This window comes from Haemaphysalis longicornis, unplaced genomic scaffold (genome assembly GCF_048455015.1).
Source record: "Haemaphysalis longicornis isolate Haplotype H1 unplaced genomic scaffold, Haemaphysalis longicornis Haplotype H1 scaffold_3, whole genome shotgun sequence".
Taxonomy (NCBI): Eukaryota; Metazoa; Arthropoda; class Arachnida; order Ixodida; family Ixodidae; genus Haemaphysalis; species Haemaphysalis longicornis.
In genome coordinates, this window is record NW_027526335.1 from 117,939,973 (window position 1) to 117,956,752 (window position 16,780).

Sequence of the window (16,780 nt, forward strand, 5' to 3'; positions counted from 1 at the left end):
AAGCTTGGTAGAGTATTCTGCATAACTCCCAACTTCAATGCAAGAGCATATTTTTTTACTACTTTTGACATTCAAGGCATCCAATATTTCTCGCAGCAAAGCCAGTATGCCCTGAGCAATGGAATCAATAATTTCACTAAAAAATCACTGTTAAATGCTGCGACAAACGTACATTTTTAATGCAGAGAACATATTTTTATTCCTATATTACTAACTCAAACCTGTTTGCATGAAAATTACAAGTGCACGGGAAACGTTGCGCAAGAAAGGCGATATGGCTCGCGCGCATCTTAGCGCACGCTTACCGCGACATTAACCGGTTGCCCAGTCATGTGCTGCCCCAATGCGCGTCGGCTATGCCGTGCGCGCCGCAGCGTTTGACGCGTCGACCGTTTCTTTCTCAAGGCTAGCGAGCCCACAGTCAAAACACAGCAATAACTAAGCGTGTAAACATCGCAAACCCGACCAAAAGTTCACTTCACGAACCGCTATTGCAAGCGCGCACACCGCGTCGCCCTCCGGGGTCTGGCGACGGTAGAGTCACGCGCACCACGAAGCGTTCGATGACCTCCTCCTTTCGAGCCACACAACTTCCCGTAATCTGGCTCGTTATCTCCGGCATTCCCACCGCGATAACGTCCGTGTTGAATGCCATAGATTGAACAGAAACTCGGCCGAGCGAAGCGGCGAAAATGAACTCAACCCGCTCGCTACGCAGCTCAGGCGGCCGCCATCTTGCATTGCGCCCGTGACATCCAATCAGGAGGGTCGGTGTTCCGCGCCCCGACCGAGGACCAATAGCGCTTCAGCATCTATTTCTAGCTTCGTTTGTGCGTCGTTTCTTTTCTGCCGTTTGTGCGTTTGTGAATGAACGAAGATAAAAGAGGCGAGCAGAACCGGAAAGACGATCGCTCGGCCGATCTAACCATATCAAAATGGCCGCGCCCGGTGGCACCGGTGCGGAGATAGAGCGCTCCGAAAATTGCCGTTTTTTCGCCCTTTTGCGCTGATAGTTTGTCACCGCGCCTGACAAAAGTATTTTTTTATGCCACTTTGCGACGCTTTTCAGCCTAAAAACTTTGCAGACGCATAGAATAGGAAACATAGAAGCCGAATATGTGGGTTTCAAAAAAACGATGTTTTGGTCATTTTTCCGAAGTTGAAAGCCGCGTCCCCCCTTAAATATGAGTGGCCTGCGACTCGGAGAACATACTGTAATTGGATCTCATTTATTGCGCAAACGAAGCAGTGCACGGAGCTGCACTCGGCAAATGGGATGACATGGGATGGCGTGCCACGGGATGACATCATGCGTGAAACTCGTGACGTCACTTGCGCCCTCTCGAGCGGGTGCCAGCGCATTCACAAACAGGTGCACCTAGCCAGAGCTAGAGGCATAACCGCTGCCCAGAAAGGCACTGTTGGGAAAGGAAGTGATATAGCCTGGAATCGCAATAGAAGTTGCCATCAGGACTTTTGTTGAAAGTGGTAACCGAATTTCCGCCTGAATGGTAGGCCTTGAGCACCTTGGGGCAGCTCAGCCGTTCAGCTCCGGTGGCGGCGTGGCCGAAACAACGTCCCCACCGGCCTGTGCAGTGTTTCGACGTCCGCACTCAGCGGTGAGGTTATGCTGGGATTGTCGCATGCGCCTTTCGGGCTGAAAGAGCGGGAAATTGAAACAAACGATTTTCAGGCCGTTCAAGTGTAATTATCGCGCGCTGAAGTATTTAAAGAGCTGTTTCGGGTTTGCCAGACCATTAAGCATGGATAAAAAAGGATGGATAAGAAACATTAAAAATGGGACATGAAATTTTTGTCAGTACTCCTTTAAAATGTCTTCATTGCCCCCCCCCCCCTTAGGTGATGCTCCGCTAAAGGTTGATGCATGGTAACACGACTCAGCAGAATTCTTTTGATGCTCGTTGGCCGTTTCATGTGTTCGGTTAATTGATCTGCACTTTGCTGGTGCCAGTGTGTGCAAGTGCTGCTGCTGGAGGTATTGAGGCAGAATGTATTAGTTTTCCAATTGAGAGAAGCAGTAATGCGAAAAGGCTGTACTAGCTGTAAGTAGAGCTTGTTAATTGTCTGGTATCTACAATGGCTCTGACCTGGAGATGCTCCAATGCTGGCAGGTACCCGATACGAATGTCTTGGCCTTTATTGGCACTGAAGCATCATTTAAACATGTTTTTCTTAGGCAAAAGTATCACCTAATGTAGTGCAGCTTCTGTATTCCTAAGGCTTAGCGACATGCAATACTGTACACCTTCTGTATTAGCGTTAAACCGTAGTAAGGGCTGTCTTGTGCATACGATGATGCTGGTGGCTAAATGGGTCACTGCAGCAGACTGTCAATAGACTCCTTCGTTGCCACAAAGAGGGACACGATGGCAGAGTAAGCTGTATTGGGTGGCTTGTTGCCAATTCTATCATCCAAGAATACAGTGAGCAGCCAGAGAGGTCTGCCTGGTTTTCATTGTGTGGGTGTGTCCTAAACGAAATTGGGTGATGTGCAAGCAGGTGTGCGGCACAAGCAGACGATTGAAAATGGCAGAATCTCCGCTCGGATGATGGCGAGGGATGAGTACGGGGACTTGAAATGACATCGAAGTTGTGCCCTGAGTGACGTCCGATTTGCGGCCAGACCGTCATTAGATTTGAGCCGTGGGTTGCACCTTGGTTATTCCCCAAATGAAACTGCAACTCGCGGCTCAAATCGAATTTCGCTTGATGGTAGTGTGCACACAGATGAACGCGGACGGACATTGGGAGGTCCTAAGGTACTCCGCACCGTTACAGGCGAGGGAGTAGGCTGTTTGACTCTTGGGTACAAACTCGTGGACGTAGCCAAATGGGTAAGACGACTGACACCAACTCTTTCTGGTCTACCAGACACTGGCTCGAATCCTGCCGGTGCCTGTGCGATTTTTTGCGATTGTGAATGCTATGCCCACGGACGCGGACGGACATTGTGTGGTCCTAAGGTGCTGCGCACCTAAAATTCTAAAGTGGAACATGGGCAGCCTAGTTGCGTCGTGCTTCCATGGCACCTTTTCAGCTGTCGACTTTCATGTTTTTGTCGTCTGTGTGGTTCGAGCCGCGCGAGTTGGTTTGTGCAGCTTTGGCAGTGGTGTTCCCTTCCCCCTTGTTGTTGCAGGCGTTCGACGACGCCATCGCGGAGTTGGACACGTTAAATGAGGACAGCTACAAGGATAGCACACTCATAATGCAGCTCCTCCGAGACAACCTCACGGTGAGTAGAGGTGGTACAAATGCGCGCCTGCCGATGAGGGCATTTGGCGGCTGGGAAGGGTTCAATTTTGAAGTCACTGAATTGCTGGCTGTGGGTAAGGTTGTGCACGTGTTTCTCAGCAAACGTATCAGCTGACTTAAAGAATGAGATGCAGGCAAGATACGTAGGTTTGAAATCAGTACGATTGAAATCAAATAGCTTGAGCATAACAGCAAGACAAAAGGAAACCCTTTAAACAGCACCCAAGAAATAAAAATTAGGCTGAGGGAGCTTTCACGAACTCGATAGCACCTATCTAAATTTCGTGCGCTAAAACGTTCTTTTATTACACAATAAGACTCTTGCATTGGGTTGAAAAACTTATCTCGGATGAAACATTACATGTGGTCCTTAAAAGTCTTTGAAATCCCCAGAATTTTTATTCTTTTGGAGCCTGTATGAACCCTGTGCTTAGCATTCCAGTTTCCAGCAAGCCCAGGTATCTGGCTGCCTCAGTCGTAGTTTCCTCTTAGCATCGATGACTTATTTCCGCAGACGCTTGATGAGCACGGCTGATAGCAGACGGCTAGCAGGCATGGGAAAAAACTGAGAAATGAGCCTAATCACGCTAGCGCGTTCAAAGAATGGCCATGCGACCCACTAGCTCATTTCCTACACTAGAACCTATGACTTATTATGGGCATCTGTGCAATTGGCTGCAGCCGGCAACTCAAATTAAATGGGTCATAAGGTTCGTGAACGATCAATTTGCTCTTACATTTAATGCAGTCTTTTTATAGCAGTAAGAATGGAAGTTACGAACACATACAAGCACCAAGCACGTGCTGCGCACACTGTTTAGCTGCGCAGCCATCCGGCGAGTTTTCACTTGCCATCTGGCATAAGCGACATTGTCTTCTTGACTGTTTGTCCAAGGATACCGAGTGTTTCACAAAATGAGTACTATCGACCGTAACAAACATTATCCAGGCACAAATACAGTAAAAAAAAGAATGAAGGAAGCTCAAGCTAATACGCAAGACTTGAAGGTAGCGAAGCTGTACGCAACCTTCATGACCATCACGACGGTTGCAGCCAATTTGCTGCTGCTTCATGGCCGCAACGACCTTTACTCCATAATGGTTGCTATAAATGGGAGCTTCCTTCATGTTTTGGGAAGTCATAATCATTGGACATCACCTTAGAGGTGCATACACTGACGTGTATTGTTCCAAGCAAGTGTTGCCTTGTTTATGGCGAACGCTGGTGTTCTTTTTTTTTTTCTTTTGCCAACGTTCACAATTTGACAAGTGGTTGACAAAAGTGCGCCGTGGATGCGGGGTGGTTGCCACGAGGCCGTGCTCATGTGCACGCACGTGGCAATTGGTATTTTTAACTGCGGGCACAAGAAATTGCGATTTGCTGAACAGCTTACCTGTTCAAACAAAGCGAGGGTGGACAGCAGTCCCGAGAGGTGTGGTGGAGTCATCTAGGACTGACAGCAAACAAATGGTTCCACAGTTCACTGCAACCGTAGTCTGCATACTTGTTTGCTTCAGTAATTTCCCTGATAATGACATTGCAGATGCCACGAAACGCAGGATTTAGGGGGGGTCTCAGAATTTAATTTTCTGTGATTATAGCATCGTTTTGTGCCAGACAAGCACTGGGGACAGTACAAAACACCAAATATTTCGAACCAACAAAACTAACTTGCATTGTTTGCATGGCCTCGTTAACCCGCTTGACTTATTAAAAAAATCTCAAGGGTGCTGAATTTAAATTGGCTCTGCCATGTAATACCCCTTGTCACACGAGTACTTTCAGTTTGGATTGAAGTGAAGCGCGATTGACTTTTCGAGCGCAATCGACGCACACCAACGCTGCTGCACGGCACGTTTCAATCTCGGTTGAGAAGTGGCACAGGTTGCACTCGCGTACGCCAGACGGTGCCAAAAATGTACTTCGCAGCTGGCATCTGGTAACATTGCGCGGTCATAGATTACGTAACTATGCAAGTGTTACTGCACACTTATTTGGGTCAAGTTATTTGATACCATTTGTGCCGTTGAAGTTGTCAACTTCTGTGCCATTACTCAGCGGGGACGAGCGTACTGCCGCTTTCATCCGATCGTGCTTCAGAAACCAGGATTGAGTTCAAGCGGGATCAGGCTCGATCGCGACTGAAACTGCCGTGTAGCAGTGCCCGATCCGGATTGAGCTCGGTCCGGATAGACTCAATCACGATTAAAGGTGCTTGTGACGGATACAAGGGTTCTGCAAGCGCCCCTCTGCACCTGCTGTCTGCACTCGCCAGACAAGGAAACCTTTAAAGTGCTCAGCGTTGCTTGCTGGAAATAAATTGTCGTGCATAGGTCAGGGCTGCCTATGATGTGGTGCTATTCCCAACTAGGCAGCAGATACACGTTCCTGGTCAGCTTTGCTCGGCCATGCTTGCCTCGCTGCCCCCGTCGTTCAGTGCTGTTTGTGCCTGCCGTGATGCTGGCAGTGCGGCCCGACTGACTGCTCTTCCCCCTGTTTTGCTGTGCAGCTGTGGACGTCGGACACCCAGGGGGACGGCGACGAACAGCAGGAAGGTGGTGACAATTGATCCTCGTGTGTGCGCCGAGCCCCTTCCGCGTGCATTCCCATTGCCGCCATTGCGCCGCGGCCGCCCCAGCAGCAACACCAACACCGGGCCCCCGGGCCGATGATGCTGACGCTGCTGCTGCCCAAGCCGCCCCCTCCTCCTCTTCTCCTCCTCGAACCGCCACCGCCACCTCCGGTCGTCGTGGTCTTTGCCGCCGCCGCTGCGCCGTCGTCGTGCGCCTCTTTTCTCCCCCCTCCAACACCACTGTGCGGGACGACCCTTCCCCCTCTCCTTCCCCTGCCCTGCTCCTGAGTTCTCCTCTTTTGTCGTGTGTGTGTGGGAAGCAGCCCTCTTGCTCATTCTGTCTTGCCAAACCCCCTGTGGCCGAGCGGAGGCGGCGTCACCTGGCGGTGTCACGTTGTGTGGTGTCACTGGTGGTGTGTGCGTAGTGTCGCGGCGGCCGCCTCCTGCGCGGGGAGCTACACCGCCTTCCCCCCGCTTTGTTTCTTTGGCATTCGTTGTGTTCCCCGTCGGTCGGTACTCGCTGCTACCTCCTCCACTTATTGCTGGGTCCCTGTTTAGGTGTCGTCCTCGCCAAACTCGCGCAATCGCTGCCCTGTTACCCAAAGTTTTGAGACCACTGTTTGTTTTACTATCGCGGGGACTGGTTAGGTGCACAAGGGAGGTGAGAGGTTGCCGAGCTTTCAGTGTCCTCTTGAAAGGACTCCCCTCGTTCACTTTATGCTTTCAGGGGACCCAAATTTTAAACGTAGCAGAGCTCTTGTCAGTCTTCCGTTGAACTTTTTTCTCTCTCTCCCCTGTATGCCTTCTCTTTTGCTCGGTTTTTAGTGGAGGGGCGGGGCTGGGGAAGTTGCACTGGGGCGGGAAGTTTCCGCACGTGGCTACGGGTTGAGGCAGTGTGCGTGTGTGTGTGTGCACTCTATACTCAGACGAGAGAAGAATCCTAGGTTTGAAATTTCACTTCGAAGGCAGGGGGGGAATCAAAAACCAAGGGGGAAATTGCGTGCCTCTTCCACCACGACGCGACGGCAACGACCACAAGTTTTTCTTTCCTGCCACTACCCCTTCACTCGGACATACTTTTTAAGTGTTCAGGTTTTGTGTACAGCTTGTTTCCCCCCTACCCCACTTTCTCTGGAGTTCTGTTAATAGATTGTTTTCTTTTTCACTAGGAGTATGAAGTCTATTAAATGTGCGCAGAGCTTTTTATTCGTTCCTGTGTTTTTTTTTTTTCTCTTAAATTAAAATCGAGAAGGCAGGGGGCAGGACGCATAGAATAGGAACGATGCGGCGGCTCTCTTAACCGCCTCCTAACATAGGACTTTTTTACTTCTGTGTTTTTCGTTTGCTTCCTTTTCTTGCGGAAAGGGAGGGGCCAGCAAATGTCTGCGACCATTGTGTATTTATGATCTTGTGTAGCTGACAAGTCTACCACTTCCCCCCTTCCTCAAGCAGCGCCACTACCGTTGCCATCTCCGGAGTTTCTTCCATGTCTTGACTCTTGCCGTCCTGTCTCGTTGCTTTTCCCCTTTCAGTTTCCCCTCCACCATCTTCTCTCTCTCCTCCCCACTGGCTTTGTCCCTCCTCCCCCTTCCTCCTCGCAGCAGCATCGTTATATTAAAAAGAACATTGTCATTTACCGGAGCTGTCACCCGATTCCTTTTATTTGTCTTGTCGCACGTGCGGTGTTGTACCGAGAACTGATGATGATGGAAGAAGAGAAACGTGGTCTTGATTTGAAATTCCCCCGTCCCTCTCTGTCACTCGTTGTGTTGGCCCTTTGCTGGGGGGCCCAGCATTGCGGAGACACTCTGTGCTGTCTGGTTTTGTCCTTGCGGTGCGTGTTGTGCTTGGTGAAGACTCGCGAGTGCTGGCGGCCTTGGAGACGCTATGGCTGCTTTCGAGGAGGAAAAGAGGCTAGAGGGATCTTGGTGTGCGTTGCACCAGCAGGGCACACTTGCATTGTTTGGAGTCGCGCACTTGAAACGTTTTGTAGCTCCAAGTCTTGGCGTAGTGTGCCACCTTGGCTGTACGCGGTTCTACGGCCGTGCCAGAGTTGAGGCATTTCCTTCTAGTCTGTTGAGCCTTGGCGTATTCTATGGATGATGGCAGCCTTGGGGACCTAGTGGACGCTGTCTGTTTGGGAGGGGCAAGTGCCCAGCTGCGCTCTTCCTCCCGCAGTGGGGGAAGGGATAAAGGTCTGTACCAGCAGCAGACGGCTCGGCACCTTTGAGTTTCTGCCAATTGTCTCTAGAGGGTGAGGATTCGTTTGTAGGTGTTTTTTGTACAGTGCGTTTGAGTCGCAAGATTAAAAACTATGTATTCGGACTCTGTCAAGGGTGCCTTGCCTTGCTCCTTCCTCGTAGTTAGCGGGCAATGGAGGGTGCAATTAAGCTATGAACTAGCCAGGTGTGTGTGCCATCATTGATCCACTTTCCCAAAGGAAGGTGGAATGGGGCAACCTTTGCGAAAGGTCTGGTCATGTGAACTTAAGTGTGCACGGCTGGCTCTCTGCAGAGCAGTGTCGTGCAAATGGTAGTTCGAAAATACAACTTTACGCGCTAGTGAAGGGATTTGAGTGCCATCACGACCCATTTTAAGTGTGCAATCTGCAGCCTTCAAGGCTGAAAACATTGAGAGCACTTTTCTTGAGCAACCGCCTTTGAGAACGACCAAGGGGTAGATGAGAGCTGGAAGGGGAAAGATTACCTCTACTTGCAATGGTTTGGTTCTAAGTGCTATGGCTGCTTGTTACAAAGCTTTTGATTTGAGATTAATAGCATCACTTTGTGGGGCAGTAGCCAATTTGTTAAAACAGGTTATTGTAATCTGTCGGTGAATGCAGTTCAATCCCTTGCGTGCGCGCAGAAATTGGAGTAGCTATGGCCTTGAAACGCTTTTGTGGCCCACGGGAAAGTTATGCTCGCTTTTGTGGCCCACGGGAAAGTTAGCGAGCATAAATGTTTATCGAAAGAGCAGTTGGAATTTTCGTATTCCCATGGAGTATTCTTTCGCGAGTAGTAGGGACTTAGTTTACAGCGGGCCACATGTTTGGCTATGTCTATGCAACTAAATGGCAACTAGACTTGTCATAATTGCCTGGAAACCACTGTATTGCGGAGTTGACTCTGCAACTCTGCAAGTCTGGCAATTTTAGGGGGAAGGGGGTGGGGCAACACTGGGTGAAGTCAAATCGGCTCCCAGCCTGGTGGCTGTAATCTCCTTACTGCCTCAACTAGTTTTACCGATAACTAGTTATGATAGGCTTAGCTTGTCCTCCATCCATGAACGATTTTTGTCAAGCAATGAGAGGGTGCTACCGGAAACTCACTTTTTTGAACCTCGCGTTTAAGGTCCATACAGGAACACATCACTGCTCTAATGTTGAAGCATGCCCTCGCATTTGCCATTTAAAGCCATCAGCAGGCCGGGCGCAAACATTTTCTGGCACCTTGCTCAGTTTGTGGTCTGAGCTCGAGGTATGTTAGGCCCTTACCTTGGCACACATTTCCAAATGCGGGTGTACAATCCAAACTTTGAACGTAGCTGAAGTACTTGATCGAGGATACGAAAGGGCAAAACAAGGAGTGAGGTGTTTGCTGTTCAGGTGTGCAGTGGTGTTTTCTCTCTGGAAGGCAGAGTGGCTACAATAGTTTTGTGCTTTTTCAGATGCGATTTTTAGTGTGCAGCTATGAACTCTACAGGTATTAGGTGTCCAGGCGCAGTGTGCAAACCTGCGTTTGTTTCGACAGGAGTAGGCAATGTCCTTGTGCTGATGTTCTGCACACAAGGTTCCAAACTGGTCTGCACTGATCAAACGCTGTCCGTATGTGGTTCCTGGTTGCTCAGGCCTGCAGAAACTGTCCGTATGCAAGTGGTGTTGCCTCCAGGCGTGTTGGTGAAGGTCTTTGCTTGCTAGCGTTCTGCTACTGGACTAGTTCTTGCTAATGTCATAACTAGCTCATTTCTGAAGACGGCACACTGATCGGGCAGAGGATGCAAGATATCCATGTAGGGCCGGAACAGTTAGGTAATCGGTGGAACTTGCAGTTGCGTTTCAAGCTGTGATGTTTCGTTTTGCAGCCTTTTATCAAAGCCTTGCCTGTCTTGCATCACGTCTGCCCCTATCTATTAAAGGGAACAGACTTGAAATTGATTATTTAGAATTTTGCTTCAGGTGTGCATTTTGACTTAAGTATGTAGAAATATGTGATGGTTCATTTTTCAGATGACAGCTCCTCAGTGAAGGCCAGTGTGCAAATAGAACTCCAGACAACAGAATGCTCGTGTGGTCTGCGTTAGCCTTTCTGAACTGCAAAATTCAGTTTCAGCAAAATTCAGTTTCAAACTCTTCATTTTTCATTCTTGTTATGGAAGTGTCCGGTGGCGAATTCCTGTACGATAGTGGCATGTGTGCGCCTGCCTGCCTTAGTTCGCTGGGCCTTTCATTGCAGTTCAGCGCTTGGGAATTCCGAAGGAAATTTTGCATCTCTGGAGTTTTTACCGTGCAAGATGTTTGCAGCGCTGCTGGTAACGGAGTAGTTGCTTGATTCGGTTCGCACCTTAAATGCAAGCTACATTCAGGGGATTTAGTATCAACAAATGTATAGCTCTGGATGGCACGTCAACTACTTGGAATTCCTTTTCTGGTGCCCCTGCGGGGTTGCTTTGGCAACTACAAGATGCCAAAGCTTATGGGACGTCGGCCAGTGGCGAGTCTGGGCTCGGCCTGCCGCCATGGTGGGGCCGAGGCCTTCCACACTGCTGCAAAGGGAGCTTGTTGAACTGCTGGTCCCCTTCTAAACCAATCGATTATCGTTGAGATCTGTTTGCATTGAAATTTTAGCAGAGACTGGCTCAGCATCACTTTGTAGTGCAGTCGTTTTATGGATTCACGTGCGTATGTAAATGCATTTTTAGGGTGAATCTTCAATAGGTGAAGCTGAAGTGCACCCCTGCCGGCGCCCTTCTACTCAGGGTAGGTCATTCTGCTGCTTCCGGGCCACTGATGGAAGCATGTTCTCCGCGTCCAGCAGTGATCATCGGGAGAGCAAGCGCTGTATTCGCTGTTAAAAAAAAAGACGGACACATGACACTGCGCAAACCAAACTGGCATGTACTTCTCCCGGGGTCTTGCAGGGTTTTATTGCCTTACCAGGCAGAGGTACAAGACTAGCATAGTTTCAAACGTACCTTAGAGTTGACCCACCAGCTTTGCATCTGTCGTACTATGGGTGCTGTTGGACGCATTAGTCTCGCCACGCGGTTTCGTAACGGCTGTTGCCGCAGATGAACTGCAGTCTTGTTGGCCAGCAAGCTGCATCTTCATATTGTACCGGAGGGGTAAGTATGCCCAAATAGACTTGTTATGGAAACGTGGCGGCTGCGTTGCCAACAGGATGCCGTTTCATTCAATTTGGGAAGATGCGCTGTAAAAGCTGTCCATGGATGTGGGCCTTGTAAGGTTAATAGTAGTAGTAATTGCGTGAAAAGTGCCAGGGCGTTTTTGCCGTGTGCGTTCAACCGGTATTCCCACTTCTCTCTTTACAGCGGCATGAGCTGTAGGGGACAGCTGGGTGTTGAGAACTTTGTCCACGGAATCCCGCCCCGCCATCATCGAGAGGTCACCGTTTTAACGGAAGCTGGTCTGTGTTTTTGGCTTCCGAATAAATGCTTGGTCCTTGTTTTGAAGTGTACAACTGGCGCCTGTGGCTAATTATGCTTTAGTGCGGATGAAAGGACCAGCATCGTTAAGTCTGCGCACAGCAAACGTGACTGAAAAGCGCCAGCCTTCATGGATGACGAGAAGCAGTTTGCTTGGACGTCGAGCTGTAGTAGTGGCAACAGCGGTTGTGGCTCCACAATAGCCGTATGCACTGCATATAATTTGTGGAGGTGTTGACGAAAACGTGTTGACGTGTTGGAGTGACAACGCCGAGTGCACTGCAGTGACGTACATCTGCAGAAGGCTGCAGTATCTACGTTGTGATCAGGTTGCCACGATCGCATCTTGCGAAACGCCCGTGACATACGATTGGCGAGTCCGGCTTGCTATTGAGAAAGAATGCCTACAACTGGCTTGACCAGGACACGTTACGCCTTGCGCCAACTTGCAAGCTCACTCTCAGCAAAATAAGGCGGCAGGGGGGATTTTTCGCCCGACGTCCCGTTTCGACCAACTGGGTCGGTGGACACGGCTCAAGCACAATAAAGAGTACTCGAGTTTAAGGTTTGTACAGGCGTGAATTCTTTCGCAGTGTACTTCAGGAGTAAACGATCCCAGGAACGTGTCCCTCCGAAGTCTGCCCGTACCCTTGAACACGGGTGACGTTCAAGGCGAGTTGGACGAGAACTTCAAAGGTAAACATCGGAGCTGACCAGGCATGTCTCCCAATGATCCACTGTGGCGATATGAACAGCAGGGATTTATACACACCCTCCTAACACCCCTCCCCCCCCCCCCCCCCCCCAGAAGGACTTCGACACCCCCCCAAAGAGATTCCACAACCACAAGCACCCTGCCTAGGGATTTATAGAACCCCCCCCCCCCCAAAAAAAAAAAAAAAATCGAAATTCTGCATAAACCCCTGCTGAACAGTTAATCTATGCGTGGAGGCGGTAGAACATATGTAAGGGATAGGCGGTTCCCGCCCTATATATTTACGTGGCATTGTGGCTGTCGCGCTACATTTGACTCCAGACAGAATTTGGAAAAGTACCGGCTTATTCTGTGTAGCATGGGGAGAGGGAGAGAGTTCAAACTTTGAAGCGGCCCATGTCCGGTCTGCCCAAAATAAGGTTCTGGTGTGCTGGGAATGCGTTCAGGTGGGTACTCAGGAGGAGCCAGGGCCCCGCACGTGGGCAATGAGCCGGGCGAGGCGAGGCCAGAGGGTCGGGCGAAGATGGGCGCAGGAGCTGTCCAGTTTTCCTACGAGTATGGAATGTGGGGTGGTAAAAGGTGTGGATGAAGAAAGTGGGGTGATCGCCTGGTGCGAGGATAAGTCCAGTAAGTATATTTAATAACGGGACAGGCACCGCACACCTGACAGTGGGGCGTGCCATCTCTGGTCATTGTATAGTGAAAAATTAGTTCACAAGGGAGGGAGAGAGTCTGAGCCTGGCGGGTGTAAGCATCTTCGCGGAGTGTACGATCAGAAGCGGGAGGAGGAAGGTGGCGGCGGGAACTGCGAAGGTCCTTCAACTGTTGCCACCAAGCCTTGCGGTTGGCGACGCGTTCTTCTTTAGGGTTGTAAAGCCGGTTAGTGCAGTGCCCAGTGATTGCCTTGGTGCTGCCGTCAAAAAAGCCTTAAATGGACACTGGTTGCTTTAAATTGATAGATTAACTCGGAGAGCACGGATATACCACTCTTGCGCGTAGGTATGGCGCTACTCGCCCTTGCTGGCGGCGATGCCGCTATGCGAGGCGACAGGCCAGGGTCGCGCATAAGCGGTTGGTGCGACGCCGCACTCTTCCTTTTTCTCGCAAGGATGACGATATGCTTCTTTTGTGATGTCACTGTCGAGCTTTACCTTTTGGGAACCTCGGTATTGTCTAGTAGAGGGGGCTATTTTCGCGCACAGTAAATCTGTCTTAGGGTTTCGAAGGCTCGTTGGTGCCTTCGAAACCGTGCGCCACTCTGTTGAGGTTGCGTCCGGTCTCTCTCCTTGTCTCCGGATTGTGCATACCTTTAATTATCACTTCCTAGCTAGATTCGTGATCTTTTCAGTTTTTGCTTTCAGCGTCTTATGTCTTTTTTTTTCCAACGTTTGGTTAGCTTTGGTTTTTTGTTCCATAGACTAATCAGATGGTTGTCGACACAGGTATTCGCTTTCTTGTTCAAATTCCTTGGTGGACTGTTTCAATACTTCTGTTAAGTCGCGACACCAGATATCTGTCTTCTATTTCTTCTTTGTCCCAATTAGTCATCATTCGTTTATTTGCCTTTCTTCTAAAGTTATCCGATTTCGTCCTGATCTCTACTATGTTGTGATCGCTACCGAAATTAACAATAACATACTCAGGAACCTAAATGATTCGCAATTGAAAGCATTAGCTGCATACATAAATGAAAAGCTATGGAAGCCGAACCGATTAGCTATGCAATGGTAACACTCGACAATTACGACAATACCCAAACCAGGAAAGACACCGGGTATTGAAAATCTACGACCGATATCACTGACCTCGCGCGTACGAAAGGTGTACGAAAGAATCATCACGACAAGGCTTCAAAAGCACTTTGAGGAAAACATGTTTCCAGACGATATAATTTGTTTTCGCAGTCCACCCAAGATGCCTTCCTGCAGCTCAGACACGACATCCTCAATCACAATGACGACTACGATCTGAAAGGGGCATTTGGCTACGTATCGCATGGGGCAATATTGTCACGGACAACACTGGGATCTCAAAGGATGAGGTGCGGTCAGACGTTCAATGAATCACAAAAACTGAAGCTATGCGAGGAATGGCTGCCGTGTACGCAAATCGCGCTTCGTCAACCTCCTCCTTTTCGAACCCCTAGGACCGATTGTGGTGATGATCTCTGATGAACGAGTCATCACTTCGAGTGCGAGAAGACAAGTGGAATTGATAACAGTGTCAATATTGAAAGCAGCTGAAAAAGCAGGATGCGGCAAGAAAATTTATGATTGCATCAGAAACTTCCTATCAAACAGAACAGCCACAATTGTCGGCATTGGGAACAGTAGATCCGAACCCTTTGAAATGCCCAACATGGGAACTCCACAAGGGGTAATCATCTCCCCATTGCTGTTCTGAAAATGATTGAAATAGCCAAAATTGAAAGAGAAAGAACACACCGGCAAATCAATCTACGCAGGTGACATCACCCATATGGACCCTTTCAGGAAAACTACTAAATATACAAGAAACCATCGACGATCTACAAGAGCCGATATGAAGAAATGGCCTAAAATATGCCCCTGAAAAAACGGAACTCATTAGAATAAGACCCTCCGAAGAAGAACTTCCCTCTGGAAGTCATTGACAACTCAAAAAATTCTCTTCAAGCCGACAATAAGGATATTAGGCAGGCACATACATAACGACTGATCACCACCCAATTTTTTGTCTTCAGCCTGTCACATCTCTCGTGAACTGGACCGCGTTCGCACGCGCTAGTACCCTCGACAACCAGCTTCGAGCAGTCGGCGTCTGTGCTCCCCACTTCAGGCGCGAACGCACGCGAAGTGGCGAGTAGAAGAGCTCGCGAGAAACCACGCCACGAACGCTGGGCAGAGTGTTCTCGAAGGTCGAGCTGGCCAACGCCGGGCGCTTCTCAGGAGGTGCACGTTAACGTGCGTTCCTTATTTTAAAGACGATAGCCTTTCTTTGGCTACTTAAACGCAGAAATTTTGGTCGGTCTGTATGTGTCACATAAAGAGAATTTATTAAAGACTAGTTACAGCTAGGACCCGCTGTAGTTAGCTACTACACGGGTCGACAGGGCACATGATTTACGCAATGTGCCACAGAGGAAAGGAAGTGAACATTACACAAGTTCACAAAACAACTAGTACACCGCACCGAAGGTTCTTTACAATAATGTCCGTGGCACGAGGCTCAGACACCATAGTTCACGCGTGGGAGTGAACATAAAAACCACAGCAGTTCACACGCATGTCTGTCTGTCTGTGACTCGATTCAGCCACGCGGCCGAAGTGAACCAAATGCTGCGCAATGGTCTTATATACCCACAGCCAAATCTAAACGTCAAAGTCCGCTTTATGTGTTCATACTTGTCAACATTCTTGAACAAGAGCAAGACATTACGCAAATATAAGAGAAATAATTAATACACAAGGGACATTTACAGTGCTCCTTTATGAAAAAAATTCATGGATGCTTGATTTTTGCGAAATGAAATGCTACATGCACTGCTGGAAAATAAAGTTCACTCCGTCGCCTGCTGTCGCCCGCGCCACCATAGCTTCTGGCGGCATTTTAAGAAATCAAGTGGTAACACTTACGAGAAATTTTACTATATATAGGTTCCATATATAGGTTCCACGTTTTGCTTGGAACGCACGGGAAGTAAGGAAATGCGGTTCTATAAACGTTGAAGTAGGGCGCCTCGATGTATGTATGTATGTATTTATTGTACTTAGGAAAAGGAAAAGCCACCAACAGGCGTAGTTTGTCTCGCCTAGGGGGCGGACACCGGAACGCCTGCTGGTGTAGGGGGGGAGGGGGAGGATAGAGAGAAAAGAATACATAGGAATAGGAGGATAGGGGGAGAAGGTTGACATTACAATGCATGTAACTCGCGCAAGGGTAAATATAAAACACAAAAGAGAAAAAAAAGGAAAAAGGGGAATGAGGGTAAATATAAAACACAGAAGAGAAAAAAAAAAGGGTTACACACTGGGAAAATTAACATTACAGAGAAACACTACAGATATAGACAACACATGAATCTACAAAGGACACAGCACACTTGTAAAAGGGGTCACACACGCACACACACAAGTACAGAAGCTGCTTCAGCAGCAGCACTCCTCCACAATCTGGGCAGCTAGGCAGAGTTGTAGTGGAGTGCGCTGTGCAGCCCCGAGGCCCGCAGGTATGTACCCAGGGCCTCGAGCACTTTGTCTCGCTCCCTAGCACTGCCCGGGGGCCAAAGCAGGTCCTCAAGTGGCCGCGCTCCGTGAAGCACGACCAGCAGCTCTGCCCGCCCTGCCGCAAACTTGGGGCACTCGTATAGCACGTGCGGCAGGGACTGCACGGGCGCTCGGCAGTGGGTGCAGGAGGGGCTGGTCGCCCGCCCCAGACGGCGCTTCCGCTCCGCCGTCCACACGTCCCCCACTCGGAGGCGCAGGATGGCCGAGCGCAGTCGTCGAGGCAGGCGTGAGGCCCGCACAGGCGGTAGGCCCCCTCCGACACGCAGCCGCGGGTCCGGATGCTTGGTCCGGAT

At 49.5% G+C, this 16,780-nt stretch overlaps 1 protein-coding gene across 7 annotated transcripts in view; it reads left to right on the plus strand.

Moving 5' to 3' along the window:
- Positions 1 to 16,780, plus strand: part of LOC144175032 (14-3-3 protein zeta) — a 274,073-nt gene that overhangs the window by 31,346 nt on the left and 225,947 nt on the right. For 3 of the 7 annotated variants that reach the window (XM_077704062.1, XM_077704058.1, XM_077704057.1), the window contains exons 5-6: positions 3,158 to 3,253; positions 5,784 to 7,585. In XM_077704062.1, coding sequence (XP_077560188.1) covers positions 3,158 to 3,253; positions 5,784 to 5,843 — 156 coding nt within the window. In that variant the 3' untranslated portion in view covers positions 5,844 to 7,585. Of the gene's footprint in view, positions 1 to 3,157; positions 3,353 to 5,783; positions 7,586 to 11,393; positions 12,072 to 16,780 lie in introns of those variants that run through there. The other 4 variants (XM_077704056.1, XM_077704055.1, XM_077704054.1 and 1 more) reach the window with 2 other exon arrangements.